Source organism: Lampetra fluviatilis, chromosome 29, assembly GCF_964198595.1.
Source record: "Lampetra fluviatilis chromosome 29, kcLamFluv1.1, whole genome shotgun sequence".
NCBI classification, from domain to species: domain Eukaryota; kingdom Metazoa; phylum Chordata; class Hyperoartia; order Petromyzontiformes; family Petromyzontidae; genus Lampetra; species Lampetra fluviatilis.
In genome coordinates, this window is record NC_136303.1 from 11,636,435 (window position 1) to 11,656,632 (window position 20,198).

The 20,198-nt window shown below is 45.6% G+C and overlaps 1 protein-coding gene across 1 annotated transcript in view; it reads left to right on the forward strand.

The window, feature by feature from the left end:
* Nucleotides 1-20,198, forward strand: part of REXO2 (RNA exonuclease 2) — a 51,900-nt gene that overhangs the window by 13,619 nt on the left and 18,083 nt on the right. The window contains exons 2-3 of the mRNA XM_078870136.1: nt 10,325-10,408; nt 13,033-13,110. Coding sequence (XP_078726262.1) covers nt 10,325-10,408; nt 13,033-13,110 — 162 coding nt within the window. The remainder of the gene's footprint in view (nt 1-10,324; nt 10,409-13,032; nt 13,111-20,198) is intronic.

Consider the following 20,198-nt stretch of genomic DNA (forward strand, 5'->3'; position numbering starts at 1 on the left):
CAGAGTCTATGGCTGAGTAGATAGACAGAGCCTCTGGCTGAGTAGATAGATAGAGCCTCTGGCTGAGTAGATAGACAGAGCCTCTGGCTGAGTAGATAGATAGAGCCTCTGGCTGAGTAGATGGATAGAGCCTCTGGCTGAGTAGATAGATAGAGCCTCTGGCTGAGTAGATAGATAGAGTCTCTGGCTGAGTAGATGGATAGAGCCTCTGGCTGAGTAGATAGATAGAGCCTCTGGCTGAGTAGATAGATAGAGCCTCTGGCTGAGTAGATAGATAGAGTCTCTGGCTGAGTAGATAGATAGAGTCTCTGGCTGAGTAGATGGCAAGAGCCTTTGGCTGAGTAGATAGATAGAGCCTCTGGCTGAGTAGATAGATAGAGCCTCTGGCTGAGTAGACAGATAGAGCCTCTGGCTGAGTAGATAGATAGAGTCTCTGGCTGAGTAGATGGATAGAGTCTCTGGCTGAGTAGATAGATAGAGCCTCTGGCTGAGTACATGGATAGAGCCTCTGGCTGAGTAGATAGATAGAGTCTCTGGCTGAGTAGATAGATAGAGTCTCTGGCTGAGTAGATGGATAGAGCCTCTGGCTGAGTAGATAGATAGAGTCTCTGGCTGAGTAGATAGATAGAGCCTCTGGCTGAGTAGATGGATAGAGCCTCTGGCTGAGTAGATGGATAGAGCCTCTGGCTGAGTAGATAGATAGAGCCTCTGGCTGAGTAGATAGACAGAGCCTCTGGCTGAGTAGATAGATAGAGCCTCTGGCTGAGTAGATAGATAGAGCCTCTGGCTGAGTAGATAGACAGAGCCTCTGGCTGAGTAGATGGATAGAGCCTCTGTCTGAGTAGATAGACAGAGCCTCTGGCTGAGTAGATAGATAGAGTCTCTGGCTGAGTAGATAGATAGAGCCTCTGGCTGAGTAGATAGACAGAGTCTCTGGCTGAGTAGATAGACAGAGCCTCTGGCTGAGTAGATAGATAGAGCCTCTGGCTGAGTAGATAGACAGAGCCTCTGGCTGAGTAGATAGACAGAGTCTCTGGCTGAGTAGATGGATAGAGCCTCTGGCTGAGTAGATAGACAGAGTCTATGGCTGAGTAGATAGACAGAGCCTCTGGCTGAGTAGATAGATAGAGCCTCTGGCTGAGTAGATAGACAGAGCCTCTGGCTGAGTAGATAGATAGAGCCTCTGGCTGAGTAGATGGATAGAGCCTCTGGCTGAGTAGATAGATAGAGCCTCTGGCTGAGTAGATAGATAGAGTCTCTGGCTGAGTAGATGGATAGAGCCTCTGGCTGAGTAGATAGATAGAGCCTCTGGCTGAGTAGATAGATAGAGCCTCTGGCTGAGTAGATAGATAGAGTCTCTGGCTGAGTAGATAGATAGAGTCTCTGGCTGAGTAGATGGCAAGAGCCTTTGGCTGAGTAGATAAATAGAGCCTCTGGCTGAGTAGATAGATAGAGCCTCTGGCTGAGTAGACAGATAGAGCCTCTGGCTGAGTAGATAGATAGAGTCTCTGGCTGAGTAGATGGATAGAGTCTCTGGCTGAGTAGATAGATAGAGCCTCTGGCTGAGTACATGGATAGAGCCTCTGGCTGAGTAGATAGATAGAGTCTCTGGCTGAGTAGATAGATAGAGTCTCTGGCTGAGTAGATGGATAGAGCCTCTGGCTGAGTAGATAGATAGAGTCTCTGGCTGAGTAGATAGATAGAGCCTCTGGCTGAGTAGATGGATAGAGCCTCTGGCTGAGTAGATGGATAGAGCCTCTGGCTGAGTAGATAGATAGAGCCTCTGGCTGAGTAGATGGATAGAGCCTCTGGCTGAGTAGATAGATAGAGTCTCTGGCTGAGTAGATAGATAGAGCCTCTGGCTGAGTAGATAGATAGAGTCTCTGGCTGAGTAGATGGATAGAGCCTCTGGCTGAGTAGATAGATAGAGCCTCTGGCTGAGTAGATGGATAGAGCCTCTGGCTGAGTAGATGGATAGAGCCTCTGGCTGAGTAGATAGATAGAGCCTCTGGCTGAGTAGATAGATAGAGTCTCTGGCTGAGTAGATGGATAGAGCCTCTGGCTGAGTAGATAGATAGAGCCTCTGGCTGAGTAGATAGATAGAGCCTCTGGCTGAGTAGATGGATAGAGCCTCTGGCTGAGTAGATGGATAGATCCTCTGGCTGAGTAGATAGATAGAGCCTCTGGCTGAGTAGATGGATAGAGCCTCTGGCTGAGTAGATAGATAGAGCCTCTGGCTGAGTAGATAGATAGAGCCTCTGGCTGAGTAGATGGATAGAGCCTCTGGCTGAGTAGATAGATAGAGTCTCTGGCTGAGTAGATAGATAGAGCCTCTGGCTGAGTAGATAGATAGAGCCTCTGGCTGAGTAGATGGATAGAGCCTCTGGCTGAGTAGATGGATAGATCCTCTGGCTGAGTAGATAGATAGAGCCTCTGGCTGAGTAGATGGATAGAGCCTCTGGCTGAGTAGATAGATAGAGCCTCTGGCTGAGTAGATAGATAGAGCCTCTGGCTGAGTAGATGGATAGAGCCTCTGGCTGAGTAGATAGATAGAGTCTCTGGCTGAGTAGATAGATAGAGCCTCTGGCTGAGTAGATAGATAGAGCCTCTGGCTGAGTAGATAGACAGAGCCTCTGGCTGAGTAGATAGATAGAGCCTCTGGCTGAGTAGATAGATAGAGCCTCTGGCTGAGTAGATAGACAGAGCCTCTGGCTGAGTAGATGGATAGAGCCTCTGTCTGAGTAGATAGACAGAGCCTCTGGCTGAGTAGATAGATAGAGTCTCTGGCTGAGTAGATAGATAGAGCCTCTGGCTGAGTAGATAGACAGAGTCTCTGGCTGAGTAGATAGACAGAGCCTCTGGCTGAGTAGATAGATAGAGCCTCTGGCTGAGTAGATAGACAGAGCCTCTGGCTGAGTAGATAGATAGAGCCTCTGGCTGAGTAGATAGACAGAGTCTCTGGCTGAGTAGATAGACAGAGCCTCTGGCTGAGTAGACAGATAGAGCCTCTGGCTAAGTTGATAGATAGAGCCTCTGGCTGAGTAGATAGATAGAGCCTCTGGCTGAGTAGATGGATAGAGCCTCTGGCTGAGTAGATAGATAGAGCCTCTGGCTGAGTAGATAGATAGAGCCTCTGGCTGAGTAGATAGATAGAGCCTCTGGCTAAGTAGATAGATAGAGCCTCTGGCTGAGTAGACGGATAGAGCCTCTGGCTGAGTAGATAGATAGAGTCTCTGGCTGAGTAGATAGATAGAGCCTCTGGCTGAGTAGATAGATAGAGCCTCTGGCTGAGTAGATGGATAGAGCCTCTGGCTGAGTAGATAGATAGAGTCTCTGGCTGAGTAGATAGATAGAGCCTCTGGCTGAGTAGATAGATAGAGTCTCTGGCTGAGTAGATGGATAGAGCCTCTGGCTGAGTAGATAGATAGAGCCTCTGGCTGAGTAGATGGATAGAGCCTCTGGCTGAGTAGATGGATAGAGCCTCTGGCTGAGTAGATAGATAGAGCCTCTGGCTGAGTAGATAGATAGAGTCTCTGGCTGAGTAGATGGATAGAGCCTCTGGCTGAGTAGATAGATAGAGCCTCTGGCTGAGTAGATAGATAGAGCCTCTGGCTGAGTAGATGGATAGAGCCTCTGGCTGAGTAGATAGATAGAGCCTCTGGCTGAGTAGATAGATAGAGCCTCTGGCTGAGTAGATGGATAGAGCCTCTGGCTGAGTAGATGGATAGAGCCTCTGGCTGAGTAGATAGATAGAGCCTCTGGCTGAGTAGATAGATAGAGCCTCTGGCTGAGTAGATAGACAGAGCCTCTGGCTGAGTAGATGGATAGAGCCTCTGGCTGAGTAGATGGATAGAGCCTCTGGCTGAGTAGATAGATAGAGTCTCTGGCTGAGTAGATAGATAGAGCCTCTGGCTGAGTAGATGGATAGAGCCTCTGGCTGAGTAGATAGATAGAGTCTCTGGCTGAGTAGATAGATAGAGCCTCTGGCTGAGTAGATAGATAGAGCCTCTGGCTGAGTAGATGGATAGAGCCTCTGGCTGAGTAGATGGATAGAGCCTCTGGCTGAGTAGATAGATAGAGCCTCTGGCTGAGTAGATGGATAGAGCCTCTGGCTGAGTAGATAGACAGAGCCTCTGGCTGAGTAGATAGATAGAGCCTCTGGCTGAGTAGATAGATAGAGCCTCTGGCTGAGTAGATAGACAGAGCCTCTGGCTGAGTAGATGGATAGAGCCTCTGTCTGAGTAGATAGACAGAGCCTCTGGCTGAGTAGATAGATAGAGTCTCTGGCTGAGTAGATAGATAGAGCCTCTGGCTGAGTAGATAGACATAGTCTCTGGCTGAGTAGATAGACAGAGCCTCTGGCTGAGTAGATAGATAGAGCCTCTGGCTGAGTAGATAGACAGAGCCTCTGGCTGAGTAGATAGACAGAGTCTCTGGCTGAGTAGATGGATAGAGCCTCTGGCTGAGTAGATAGACAGAGTCTCTGGCTGAGTAGATAGACAGAGCCTCTGGCTGAGTAGATAGATAGAGCCTCTGGCTGAGTAGATAGACAGAGCCTCTGGCTGAGTAGATAGATAGAGCCTCTGGCTGAGTAGATAGATAGAGTCTCTGGCTGAGTAGATAGACAGAGCCTCTGGCTGAGTAGACAGATAGAGCCTCTGGCTAAGTTGATAGATAGAGCCTCTGGCTGAGTAGATAGATAGAGCCTCTGGCTGAGTAGATGGATAGAGCCTCTGGCTGAGTAGATAGATAGAGCCTCTGGCTGAGTAGATAGATAGAGCCTCTGGCTGAGTAGATAGATAGAGCCTCTGGCTAAGTAGATAGATAGAGCCTCTGGCTGAGTAGATGGATAGAGCCTCTGGCTGAGTAGATAGATAGAGTCTCTGGCTGAATAGACAGAGCCTCTGTACTCGCTACGTATTTGGCCCACGCTGCTGGCCAGACGTCTTGCAAGAGGTGGGGGGGGTACCCACATTTTACCCCACCAATTGTGAGCTGTACTATGCCCATTCATACGGTGTCTCAGGGCTTTACAGGCGCTTGTGTGCACGTGGCGGTGTGGTGAACTTCTTTCGCGCCCTGCGTAGCCAACCGTGCTCATCGGAGGTGCGACCAAGTAGTTGATGAAACATGTTTAAGAATGGGTCGAAAGAGATGACGATTAACGAGGTGAAAACGAGAGCCAAACGGAAGGGCAGCAACTAGCGACAGCTGTAGGTGGCGGTGCGATTAAATCAACCGCGGGGTAACAGTGCAAGTCATTTTATTTTCAATACCCGGGTGAGTTGGATGTGTTGAAGAGATGGAGCGAGGAAATCCGTTCGGGATGCGAGGTGGATTATTTACGTCGCAGGAGCATGTGAGAAGGCGGCTTGGGGTTGGCTTCATCCAGCAGTGGATTGACCATGGCTAATGATGGTGATGGCCGCTGTATAGATTGTGTGCGTGGCATCGTACAATCCACATCACCGAATTGCCAACGTGTAACGGGTTGTACAGAGAAGTCGTCACGAATTAAGACACTCTTTAAACTTCAGAGTCATTCTGTCTTGATGTGAAACATTTCAAATATTTGTGGCTCATGGAAATTCCGAGGAAACACACAGCGAGACAGTGTTCATTGTTTTATCAATGTTCTCCATTTCCCAAGTGAAATTGCAATCATGCTGTCGGCATCACGTCATGAGAGGATAGGTATGAAATAATGTTTTCAAATATTATTTTGTTTTTATTACCTGTGCATTTTGTGTTCCAGACACAGATGGAGCTAAGACGAGTAACATCAGAATGTGACATTTTATTCAGCCAGCTGGCTAGTGTCATGCGGTCTGGTGAAATTTCTGCAATAGGCAGGGACATTCCTGTCAAATGAAGTCAGCTAACCAGGAATCAATAGGATACATTGTAGGGGAAAATTACTACTTACTGCATTCAGTTAAGTCTTTGAAACTCATTGCACCGTCAGTTTGAAGCTGCTTCAATACATCTAATTCGTCTGAAATTTAATCCATTTTTAGTGAATTAGGACTGGAGGTGTTGATGGATTACGGTTTATATTGCATCACAGACATTCTAGTGTATTGGCTTTAACTCAACTTTTGATGGAAACGTCAAATTTTACCCGTGCAGTGTGCATCGCTTTAAATAGGATTCAGGGTAATTATATTGCATGTCACTATTGTCGGCTAGGATATTTTCAGTTTTTTAAGTAATCGGAAGCAAAAAAAATGTTCCAACATCAATAATTATTCCACTTAGAAATCAGCATTAGCTTTATCCAGCACACTTTTATGAACAATGAAAATAATATCTTTATTTAAATGGTCGAGACTAATGACGGAGTGGCAGTCAAGGGTGGGAACGTGCCCGAGATGATCCGTACTGCGGAGATGGAGCAATGAAATCAGCTCGAGTTCACAAGCTATATTGATTGTTACATCATGGGACTGTGAGAGATGATAACAGCTGGAGGAGGCCTTCATCCAGCAGTGAAATGACGATAGCTGATGAAGATGTTGTTCACCACACGCATGAGTAGCAGCAACATAGTACTCGATATCATCAACTGACGAGAAGAATTGAGCAGGAGTAGAATTGAGTACGTTCTGTAGTTCTTCAGTCGTGACCTGGCAATTCCACAATCTGTCAGTGGGGGTCAGTGTTGCCCACCAAATGCTGTTACTAAGCAGCCTCATTTCATAGCGCACTGCAACTGAAGATCCGCTGTGTTTAGATGTATCATTAATTTTCCCATGAAGGTAACCATCGACATTATCTGTGTGTATGATGTGAGCATATATGAATTAGAATAGTGCATCCATGATTATACCAACTTGAACATTAGTTGCATTGGGAAACAAGAGATTAGTGCTTCATCTTGATTTTAACCTTTTGTCAATCCACTGCTGGATAAGAACCCTTTATACCGTGTTTGTCATGGTTTTTCATATCATACTTCACCATGCAGGTCACTACGTGTTGATGAAAGGGGCCACAGAACAGTTAAAATATCGCTCGCCAGTCACTGGGTTTATAGTACGGTGCACTAACCACTCTGCCACGATGCCCCCTGTAATTATTTACTGTGCGTAAAATCAATGCTGCATTAACGTAACTCGTTAATGCGACATTGATTGTTGTGGCCGGCTTTCAAAGGGTCCTGACTGCTTGCCTTGGTAAAATCTCACTCTTCATGCTCGAGTAGCGTTCATGCCAGAACCCAGCAGTAATGGATAGCTTCGTACACGCTCAGGAGCACGATGTGAGCGGCAGGCTGGGCTTGACGGTTATGAGACTCGTCAGCAGTGCTGCAGTGGCAGCACTAAAAAAAAACCTTTGCCAAAATTTCAAATAGAAATTCCCACCATCGTAAGCGGCACTACATTAAACAAAAACTACAAGAACATAGCATGCTTACTGGAAATATTTAGACTGAAATATACTCGAGAATAAAAAGCCTTGCTTATTCAGACTGTCACTTGCCTCCATTGTGAGTCATAGCGTTTATAAGGCCACTGTTAACAATATATCACAACATTCCTTCCAATGTCGTTGATGAAGCAGTTCCAATGGCCGATCGCGAGAAGTCTGTGTGGACAGTGTTGCTCGCGCATGCTGGGCCGCAGATAGGGAGGTTGCGATATCGCAGGACTATGATAAATCAAGCGATGTAATATCCGCGACATAATTGTGCCATCCATTTTCTAAATATCTTTGGTAATTGTCGTGGAGAGACGAGGGAGGCATTGACACCAGAGATGGTGCCCAGGTGTCTTGGAATTATCCACAAACAACGGCACCAGCACGTGGCCACCACCCTTCGAAGCCTGCAGCAACCTTCACGAGGGAATGATCTGCTTGCAGCCTCGTTGTTGATTCCATCGTCTGCTGCAGCCTGAGAATAATCTCTCGGTCCCTTGTTTATGGTGCTTGTCACAAATTACATCTTGTTGTGTTTTTTTTGGATTAAAACTGCAGCAAAGCTCCCTTTCCGGCAAAATATGTGAGGTGTTTTAACTGTTTGCATGAAATAAGGATATCCCCAGTATAAAACACATTCCTGCGGAGGGAGCTGGTAGCAACGTTGGGTTGCTCGGTCAATGGCCAGGGTCAATGGCCAGGGACAATGGCGGCATGGTGTATTCCGCAAATATGGCCGACTGTGAGGCCGGGCACAAGCCGGCGTGAGTAGGTCAAACGTTGAGTTTTATAAGGGCACCACGGGGTGACCAGCCCCTCCCCACCCAGCCCCACGCCCCACCCTCCCCACCCAGCCCCACGCCCCACCCTCCCCACCCTCCCCTTCCCTCCCCACCCAGCCCCTCCCCACCCTCCCCACCCAGCCCCTCCCCACCCTCCCCTCTCCACCCAGCCCCACCCCTCCAATTTTTGGGTGCACGACGGACGGACACAATAACCCCCTGTGGGCTGGTGGAACCAGGTGGTTCCTACCAGTAAAATAATAATATTCAACCCATTGTTGATACAATGGATGATGAAGGCCTCCCCATGCTATGGCGCTCATGGGGATTTTTGTTAAATCTTCACCATGCCGGTCAGTACGAGGAGGTGAATCTGGGAGAGGGCAGGGACGATCTAATATCGATTGCCAATGATTTTGACCATGGCTGGGAATCCAATACGGATTTCGTGGTTCATAACACAGCACGGTAACCACTGCACAATCACTGGAATTTAATTACCAGAACCAGAGCAGGCATGCATCAGAATTAAGCACAAGACGAAGTTTTACATCTCGGTTTTTGTGCGATGATTGGTTGACTGAGCTGAGACCCTCGGCTCATTGCCCTTGAGAACTCGGTTAAATCACGGGCAGCTGCCAGGATTCGAACCCAGAATCTCAGTGGTGCCGGCTCAGCACTGACCTCTGGGCCACCCGGCCACATCATTATCATTGCAAATTTTGTTAACTTCCAACTCATGACCACTAAGCCATTAATCAATTTGGCGTGAAGTCTGTTATTATTAATGTATCATCTTGCTCTTTTATATGATGCATTACAGTCTGTGGCCCAGGAGTGATTAATTATACATTGGTTGTTGCAGTAATGCTGGTTAAAGTGATTCGTGTTCTGTGTTTAAGTCAGGGTGCAAAGCCTGTTAACTCTTACACATATGAATGAATGCATTTCTCTGAATCACATAGATGGGGCTGCGTGAGACACTTATCTGCTGGGCAGTAAGGTACCTACAGGGGTAATAATAATAAACCCGCAAACAAAAACCTTATGAAAGACGCAATGCAGAAGATGCCTGGTTTTGATCTTCCGTAATGCTCATGGTGCACCCTAAACCGCATCCACACAAAACATGGCAGATGCGGATACCTGATGCACAAAATGAAAATTGAAAACTCTCCAGTAGTGTGCGACTGTGGTCATCCAGAACAGATCGTACAACGTGTAACGATGCATGGCCTGGTCCACAAATACGAAAGAGGCATAACAGGGATGATAGACTCCGCTGCTGCTGACGCAAGTTACCTCGCTTGACCGCCTGAATCTGAAATTGTAGTTTCACTGCATCTACATAAACTGTATGAAAGAAGGGATAACACAGCAAATCGGTCAATGTGTGATCCAGTAGAAGTATTTGAAAAGCCTATTTGGGCCTCGGGAAACTTTTTCCTGCCTGTCTTAAGACGATAATGTGTAAAAATAACCGAACCTTTGCTGGGGTTCTGGTCTATAACCTTTGTATTCAAGGCCTGTGCTACCATCTGGGGTAAACAGATTGTTATGGCATCAGCCCAGTAGCCATTGATAAGTCAAAGCCCCATCCTCAATGTTTCTGTGCACCTAATTTATTCTGGCCCAGTTTTGGACTGTGCGCAATAGATGAAAAGAATGCATTAGCCCTTTCAACTCGGCAATGTGTGCTGTGGTTCGAGCGCAAAATTACCTCCTATTAGGCACTCTTGTGATCTTTATAGGACTGCATCAACATATTGCCTGGCTTCAGGAGTATTCTCTCTGATTGGTTCAGTTTGAGTAATTTACCAAAAACAAAAGCATTATACATGCTTTCAAGTTAACCGATGTCTCTAATACACTGTGCATAAGGCCAGTATAATTGACAGTAATTTCTGTACTTTTCTAATTTGGTGCTGCTCCCCCCTAATAGGCTGACAATCCGCAGCATCCCAGGGAGGCGGTGTCTCAAGGTTTAGCCTCCTGGTGAGCGGCTTCCGTGCTGCACGGTTGCAGTGTCTGTGTTGCCAGGGTCTACAGGACAGGAGTGGACGTGCAGTTTGGCCCGGGTTCAAGTGCCTGTGATGAATGTGCATTGTGTGTGTGTGTTTCAGATGACAGGGCTGGACATCGACAAGGATCAGATTATTGAGATCGCTTGTGTCATCACCGACTCCAATCTCAACATCATTGCGCAAGTGAGTTAAGGTTTCTGCCTACTGCGATGGAAGACCACAAATTGTTTTACTGCTTCTTGTGCCAATGCAACATTTAAGCCATCTACATGTTATGCATTATTGACAGTAATTGCTGCTACATGCATTTAAGAGCAGCTGTCATTTGGCATGTATGTTCTGTTTTGCATTGCTTATCCATTATACTTGCTTAACATACAAGCCAATACTAACTGGCTGGCATATCATACCTTTCATTGCAACCACAGTCTAATGTATCCCTCTAACACCGTCCTTGTTTGAGCAGTTGCTGTTAAAATGTCTGCTCATTACAAACCCACAGTCTCGCCATGACAATGTACAGGTATTATACAGAATGGATTAGTGTATCATGTGTATGCAATTGCTTTCAAGGGAGACATTGCAAAGGCGGGCGATCGTGTAGGTGTCAGCGGTGTTGTAGCGGTGCTCTAACCTTGTTGAATTTATAGTTGTTCCACTCTGGGGGGCACTGTTGCTCACGCCACAAATGGGTTATGTCAATGGGACTCTGCCATGAATTATAAAGAGGGCTGTGCCACTCATTAAAATTTTATCCGGTATTCTAAATGAGGAAACCCACACTAAATAATGAAATGAATATTAAAATATAGAGATCTGGGCTCGCCACAGCAGAATTGTTAACTCCCTTCCCCATTGGCTCATTTTCAGCATGGTTTATTGACGATGAGTGGGGTTTTCCAGAAGGCGCCCTGTTTGTACCTCGTGATTCTTAGCACCCCCTGCTCCTTCACCTGCATTTCCGATGCCTCTTACAGACCCACGGACTCGCACAGAGACCCACGGACTCGCACAGAGACCCACGGACTCGCACAGAGACCCACGGACTCGCACAGAGACCCACGGACTCGCACAGAGACCCACGGACTCGCACAGAGACCCACGGACTCGCACAGAGACCCACGGACTCGCACAGAGACCCACGGACTCGCATAGATGCCCATGGACTTGCATAGAGACTCACAAATACACTCAGAGATACACAGACTCACAGATACCCTCGGACTCCCATCGAGATTCACTCACTCGCATATAGACTGACAGATTCGCACAGACATTGGCTGGTGGATAGAGAGACCCTGGGAACTGGGGGCCATAGTTTCGGTACATCAGCCATGGTGGGGGCAGTATGACCATACTTCACCACACTGGTCAGTGTGGGTTGGTAAAAGGAAATTCAATTGGCTGCTCAGCCCTACATATAATGAATTGTATACAAATATGAGTACATTTGAGTTGATTATCACGATATTTGAAATAAAGGCGAATACTTGATACAACCTGATATTTATTGGTTCTGCACTGTAATAAGTAGCCTGATGAGTCTCCATTATTGCCACACTCACTTCTTCGGATGGAGCTCAATGGACCTGACGTCTGTGCAGACATTTATTTAGCACGTCCCATAGATTGGTTGTATCTCAAAAAGGCCAGATAATAGCAGCCTTAAGTTCACATTTGCAAATGAACAAAAATGTATAAAACTGGCAAGACCTTAGCATACTTACATTACATTAATTTGGAAAAATAAACAGTTTTTCCACCAGTGCATGAAGGCTCCCCGAGACGTTTGTCTTTGCCACGAGCGTGATAATATTTAAATTCCGTTAGTGTCGCAGTTGGGTTTAAAATAATAAAATGCAGAAATGCTTAAAGAAGACGGCGCACATCACGTAGGCAGCCATGCTGAACTCCGCCACACAGGAGCCTCTTTAGCCTCCTGTGTTGTGCCGAGTAGAGGGCACGCTTGTACACGCGCACACGTCACATCTCATTACACAACGCGGTTTTTAAAAATTGCTTCATTAGTATTTTGTGATTGAGTTAACGCAGACTCTTACAGAAACTGTCTTGTTAACGGCGCTTTTATTATTTGTAATAAGAGGCTTGATAACACAAATTTCGATAGAAACAACTCCGTAAAAGGAAAAGCATAAGTCGTACAAATACAAAATAGTGTTGTTTTGCTGAGATTATGGAAAACATCATTAATTTTAGTAATGTGGTGCTTGTACCATAATTTCGTAAATTAATAGAGTTTAACAGTCCCGTCTATCGACCCAGAGAACCCACAGGCATTATGAGATGAGGCGTCAACACTTAAATATTCATACGGATAGGTGAGGAACCGATTTCCTGCACTGGCGTCTGCTGATCACCTTGTGGCCTTGCAGGTTGGGCTTCTCATGCACACGGTGGTGTTTGAGTGATCCACCAACTGCATAGTGCTGATTACAGGCATGCACGCCACTCCAGTGTGCTTAACACACTCCGTCATATCAGCCCCAGCCCTTGAAGACATTTATTATACAACACCCTGACCATAGGAACGTGGAATCTCCACCACTGACTCAGGCCTGTAAATGAAAGATTAGCATCACCTCAATGCTCATTTGAGCATGAAATCACTTGACTTGATACGTGGTTATACAACAGACGAAACTTCTCACATTCTTTGGAACACATCTAATATTCTCCCGTGAATACTGAAGATGAGACAATGCTCGAGATGTAAGCAAACTCGCGCTTACTTACGCAAGTGCTGACCCAAGACGTGCCGTACCCTTCTGTGTGTGACGCATGTGCAGGGGCCCAGCCTGATCATCCACCAGCCGGATGAGCTGCTCGACGGCATGTCCACCTGGTGCAAGGAGCACCACGGCAGGGTACTGGGCACTGCCCACACGTGCATGCCTCCCAGCAACTGGGCGGCGCAGTGGTAACACTTGTGCCGCCCAGCAAAGAAGGGGCCCTTGGTTCGATTCCTGACACGAGTTTGGGGTGCCATGGACACGAGATGCTCACTACCTCGCCTGGTATACAGCAAGTAGTGGGTTCGATCCCAACCCTGACGCCTGTATATTTGGAGTTATCCCCGTGGTCGCATCGATTTATCTCCTGGTCTTCTGGTTATTCCCTCCATATTTAGCAACATGCGCTTAGAGTATTTGGCTGCTATAAATTTCCACATGATAAGCCACTTCGTTGAGCTATCATTTGTGGCCAGGTCGCTTCTGAAAATGGGCTATGTAGCTCAGTGGACCTTACCTGGTAACATTAAAAAAAATTGCTTCGTATAAAAAAATAGAAGTAATGTCCTTCCAGAGTCGCTATTTTAGACAGTGTGCCTGCGACAAGTGTAGATATGTGTCTGTTCTCTTTCGACGTGAGACGTGACTACCGCTGAATGTCACTGTAGAGGTTACCACACGAGGTTCACAGTCAGCTGTTTGGCTGGGAAAGTTTCAGTTCTGATTATTAGTGAGTCACGCTCATGAAGGAACTGTTTAATATCTTGGTGCAGGAATCTCATGAAACAGAGTCTTCAGATTTAGAAAGACTTTCTTGGAGAGATAGCCAGTTATTTTACTGCAACAGCTGGAAATGATAAGAAATCTTCATGCTTCAAGGTTTTTAAGGCATCAAGAGTGTAAAGTGTGATGTGTAAATGAGATAAGTCAATCTCAACGCTCTCTCCACCCTCTCTGAAGAAGCACCTTTCCCGTAAACATCGCCACGTTTAGTTATTTCACTGTTTTATCCGCCCGATGCTTTTCCAATTGTTGTGAGCACCGCTAAAGCAAGCTCCACGCAACTTACCCATCTGTCACGGTGGCGAGATGTTGACTACCTCGCCTGGTGTGCATGAGGTTGTGGGTTTTATCCCGACCCTGATGCCTGCTGTATATTATGAGTTTGCGTGTCTCTCTCCCCGTGGTCGTGTGGATTTTTCTCCAGGTCCTCCAGTTTTCCCCTCCACATTTATAATCGCGCATTTTAGAGTATTGGGCTGCTTTGATGAGCCGCTTCGTTGAGCTATCATTTGTGTTCGGGTCACTTTTGAACAATAAGTTAATAGCTCGGTGGGCTTTGTCTAGTAGGATGGGGGGTGGTTCAGCGTTGTATACTTGTATGTGTCCGTGTGATTTGTTTACCTTTCTTGTACTTTGCATTGCTATGGATATTGAGCTTCATTTCAGTGAAGGCATGAATTGTGTTTATATTTGTGAAAACAATGAAGAGAGGTTAATGAAATGACCACCAACGAAATCGGGCACAGCTTTGAAAGAAACTTTTGGGACAACCATCGGAATGAAAAGAATGAGGAGCGGTAAATGCACAAAGCCATCACAAACTTGTGGAAAGTGCGACAGAGTGAACCATGTCCAGGGAACATATTACATGATCTTAATACAGTATTCCCACGTTATTCATAAACTTGCTATCTCTGATTTTGGCTATCCGTGAATCACATCTGGAACTCGACACGACTGCATCGAGAGAAAGTGATGAGAGAAAGTGATGGGAGATATCGTGATGAGATAAAGTGATGAGATGGTAACGTCATCACAACGATCATCATCACCATCATCATCGTCATTGTCGTCAGCATCATCGTTACTGATACTGCGCGGCATGATCGTAATTTAAAGTAAGTTAATTTATGAACTGTTATTTAATAATTTTATATTAGTTTTATTACTTTAAGTTTATTATAGACAATTTATATTTTTTGTATTATGATCCTTTTCATTTATGTAAAGACTTATTTACATATTAATTTAAGGTTATTCATTAAGAGTTGTTTTTGTCGGTCAATATCATTATCCACGAAATTTGCTATTCACGAGCATATCCGGAACGTAACCCTCGTGCATAACGAAGGAATACTTTACCACCATTCAACGTTGCACTATCTGCACTGATACAAGAATTGTAGCTTGGAGTCATAAATTAAACCATTGGTGTCTATAAGCAGAGGGAGGCTCGTTGATTTAGTAACGTGTTTCTGTAATAGTTTTGCTGGTGACCTGAAATTGTGGCCTTCAGCAGCAGAGAGACACTCTTATGAACACTTGCTGATGATGAACTGCTCCGTAGATTTTGGAAGCAGTTGCCATTATGTGCTTGGACTTAATGTTTTCAAATTCTGTGAGAGGGAGGGGGAAACTCGACGCATGAAAGAAGTTATATTTTATGTTGACAGAACTCTTGAGTTATGGTGGAGGGAAATGTTTCCCTGCTTTTCTGGAATAATACATAAATATGAGTGCCACCGAGAACGGTTTTGTGGATATATTACACCGCCTAAGGTATAGTTGTGTTTGAATAGCAAGTGGTACGTGGAAATGCAAGAAGTGAAGGCAAGTGTCTCATCGCTGCATCAAAATACCACGCTGAGTAATGGATGAGGTGTAGGTTGCACAACCAGGAGAGTGTGTGGGCAAGTTTTGTTCGGTGGTTTCACAGTATTCACAGAATTCCAGTGGGGGAGACGACGACGAGCAGGAGGAGGAGGAGATGGTGGTGAAGGAGGAGACAGAAGAGGAGGATTGTAATGGGCGATGAACACATGTCCCCATTTTCTGGGAAATGAAAATTGTATTTTGATGCATTCTTATATCAGTTTTTAAAGGGAAATTTGCAAAGGTTTACATATCGATGCTCCCAACTTGTAATTGGCTTGTTTCGTGTGCGTTGTATAAACATTACTTTCCAGGAGCATAGAAAGTGGACATTTATTTGAGCATTGGGTGTAAAATCAATATGATGAATGTGTTTATTATGGAGCTGTGGGATGAAGTCTGAGAGAGATGGTAAAGGTAAATTGAATTTAGAACCTGGCCACGCTCCGATGGCTTGAAGCTAATATAATTGCGAAGCGATCCGCGTGCTTTTTTGAATAACCATTCTACTCCAGAGGGTGCACCTACGTTTATAAAGTTACGCAAAGACTAGTGGTTAACCATTTGCTCGGAGGGAATGTGCATCGACACATGGGCTTCACTTTTCTTCGGCACTTTCCCCGATTCACCATGGAGGGGCACTCGACCACGGGTCGTGAGATTGAAATCGTTGATGGGTATCGCGTCGGTCTCGGTGAAAGCCATAAGTGCTACGCTCTGTGTCGGAGGCCATAGCTTGTCACTTGAAGGAGCGACAATGGCAGGTTTTTATGATAAACAAAATGAAGATGGGACATCTGCACGATATCAACAACAGTGCATTTTATATAAAACGATAGACGTGTTTATATATACACAGGCTTCAATGCGTGCTCTAATTAGCCATCTCGTTTGTCAATGACACAGACATCACAAATATCCTCAACACAATCCAATAGCTACCTTGGGCAAGTAGTATAACTGCTAATTATATGGTTTCAGCTGTCAAGGAGAATGCTATTGTTGTAATTTTAATGACGGTGGTTTTCTTGTGATATAATAATCATGGCCTTTATATAATTTAAAGCAGTTCCAACAACTTGTTTTACTCGTGAATAATGTGGCACTGATGTCTTGGACCATTTGAACCATGATTTGTGTCCGTTATTATGCACATGCATAGTCAGGGCTTCGAATTCACTGGTCACATAAACCTTTACTGGATAGCCACGGATCTATTGGCAGTGAGAACGCAAGGGAGCATGTTCAAGCTGGGCCTTACAATTGGAAGCAATGAGATCATCAGAAGCAATTACAAAACCACCCCCACTGCCTCTGTCCACCCAGAAGTCTAAACGGGGTACACCACATATTAGTTGATCTCGTGTGGTGGGGCAAAGTGTGGGTGCACCCACCTCTTCCAAGACATTTAGCGACTGTGGAAGAGTAGGCCAAGATACTCTCTTGAGCACCCTTGGTCAGTGGTGTGATGAAGCATATGCCGGGCTGCACCGACACCCCATGAATTCCTCTTACCCTGCGTTGCAATTTAACACTCATTAATGGCGTTAATTGAGTTGGCTAAACATGTAAATATAGGACTACAGAGGTTGGGAAATTGTTGCTACAGGTTTTGGCCGCCTTGCAGCTCTTTTGTGATATCACACACTTCTGAATCATTCTGTCTGCGAGAGTGAATGGAAAACTGCGCGCGTTACAAATTCTATAATAATTGTTGTCATAACGTGTCGCCTGTATCCAGGTGAATGAGCACTGTGAGCCTCAGGCCCAAGGGCACGAGACCTGAATGCTCTCACTGCGGAACCTGATTGACTGATTGCACATCATGCAGTGCGTGCCGACAGCAGCCACATTGCAAGCCGCCCTCTGTTCACGCGCCGCATGTTAAAATGTGGGCATTTGCACAGCGTGTGATGGTCGTTTCCACGTCACCACCCCGTGGGCACTGTTAACACGACATACTGCCGCTGATATCGCTTTAAAATGCAGGCTGGTGTGCCCTGCCACTGCTGTGGTGAGTGACCTTATTGAATACAGCTATTCGAGGCATTACTTGATTATCAAGTCAGTCACACAGCTCTCTCTGCCTGACCTGGTTATCATGGCAGGTGCTTGCCACGGTTTGCAATCACATTCTTACGTGTGCAGCATGCAGAAGTTGCTGACATGGGTGGAGCCTCAGAGGGAGAGTTATCTCTCTCTTGCCTCTCTGTATGTTCGTATGCTGAACTTATTTCGCAACCCAGCCGTGCTAATTGGAGGTGGGGGTGGGGAACAACAAACTAAATACAAAAAGCAGTTTAAAAAATAGTTATCCATCTAGATTTAAAAGTGCAAATGTAGTTTTTATTGAACCCGTAACTACGATCATGACAAAGGGCATACATACAAGCATGTATGTATGTATGGTTCACTAATCCCGAGTTGCGTCGTCTGGGTTACTTTACCTTTATAATGTCACGGTGTTATTGCCGATTGTATTGAGGTTGTTTTTATCTTATCACCAAACTTGTAACGTTTTATTGGTTAAAATCAAATCTTAGGCAAATTAATCGACTCGTGTGCAGGATAATGGAATGAATGTAGCAGCACAGATGTATGTATGTTGAAATTCTTTCACTGAGAGAATAAATCAGACTGGTAAAAAAATATGTAGATGTTATAAACAAGACAATATATAATCATTCGAAAGTTAGATCGTGAAAACAATTTAAGTTTTAGCGAGTCAATGGATTGGATTATTCCTTGTTACATTATCCTCCATTTATCACTGTCATTGACATTATTACGTGATCCTTTACGGACACTTATGCCAAATGACAGCGTTCCATCCGGTGTGTTTGGACTAAATACAAGGAAGACCACCCACAGCATATTGGTCATGTGGTTTGTTTAATCACACTTTACCAGTGCCGGTCAGTGCCGGTTGGCGAAGGAGGAAAACCTGGACCTTTCATTATCACTCACCATGACCTGGAATCACGCTGGGGTTGGCAGGTTCATGGCACAGTTCGGTAAGAATTGCGTCACCGCTCCGTCTTCTAATTTGGTCTGTTTACGACTGTAAATTTCCACACAGCCTCTTTGTTCAGCTGTTTTGGATACACGAGTGATTTCACACACGCATTGCCCAGGTTATTTTTGCCCCGTTGGTGGTGGTGGTGGAGTCTCCCGGCGCCCGCTCGTGGGACCGAGTGCCACCCTGGAGAATATTATCACGTGACTCCGTTTCTTTACTCCATAAAGGATTTTAGGGACAGCTACAGGCCGTATAGGATGCTTACATGGTGTAATGGTTAGTGCTCTTGCCTTATCCACCCAGCTTTTTAAATTGTTACACTGTAGGTAGTCGGCCACCTCTTCCAAGATATCTGGCTGGTGTGGAAGAGTAGGCCAAATGCTCTCTAGATGTTCTCTCTCGAGCTCTCTCTACTGGAGCAGTGGCGTGAGCGTGCAACTGGATGCAGCTACTGTGCGTTGCATCGCTATATCCACAGGGGAAATGACGCGAGCCTTAAGACCTCCCACTGCACAGTGTCGTGGAGTGCAGGAGGCGCCCGGTGACATCTGTATCCCAAAAACACTTGGCGTGGACGTTGTACGTTTATCATCGCTGTGCCCATGTTCCAATGATTCAATCATTATGGGAGCCTGCCCAGCTGATGTCATGGGAGAAATCGAACGAAATTAAATCTTGACTTAAAGCTTTCATGACTGCAGGAATTCATATTCTTTGGGTCTTTCGGTAAAGTCACGTAGATAGGTTCAAATTAAAAATAAAAGAAACTACGACGTTTCGATCACAACACAAGCGATCGTCATCCTCGCGATGCTCTTGATGACGATCGCTTGTGTTGTGATCGAAACGTCGTAGTTTTTATTTATTTTATTTTTTATTAATTTGAACCTATCTACGTGACTTTACCGAAAGACCCAAAGAATAGAAATAAAATATCTTCGGTCCAATATGCGTCATTGCGTAACAGCCCCCCTGCTCGTCAAATTTCTTGTAACGGAGTGTGGGCACCATGGCGGAGTGAGAGAAAGCCCTGCACTCGGTGATGGTGGCGCTCGCTTCACCTCCCTTGTGGAAATATGGGGGTGAGAGTGCACATGCTGCCGAGTCGAGGCAGCATCGGCAGTGTGTGTCGCGATGACGCCGTCTGTCGCTGCAAGCAGCTGTGCGTACAGTGAGGGAAAAAAAGTATTTGATCCCCTGCTGATTTTGTACGTTTGCCCACTGACAAAGAAATGATCAGTCTATAATTTTAATGGTAGGTTTATTTGACCAGTGAGAGACAGAATAACAACAAAAAATCCAGAAAAACGCATGTCAAAAATGTTATAAATTGATTGGCATTTTAATGAGGGAAATAAGTATTTGACCCCTCTGCAAAACATGACTTAATACTTGGTGGCAAAACCCTTGTTGGCAATCACAGAGGTCAGACGTTTCTTGTAGTTGGCCACCAGGTTTGCACACATCTCAGGAGGGATTTTGTCCCACTCCTCTTTGCAGATCTTCTCCAAGTCATTAAGGTGTTCGAAGCTGACGTTTGGCCACTCGA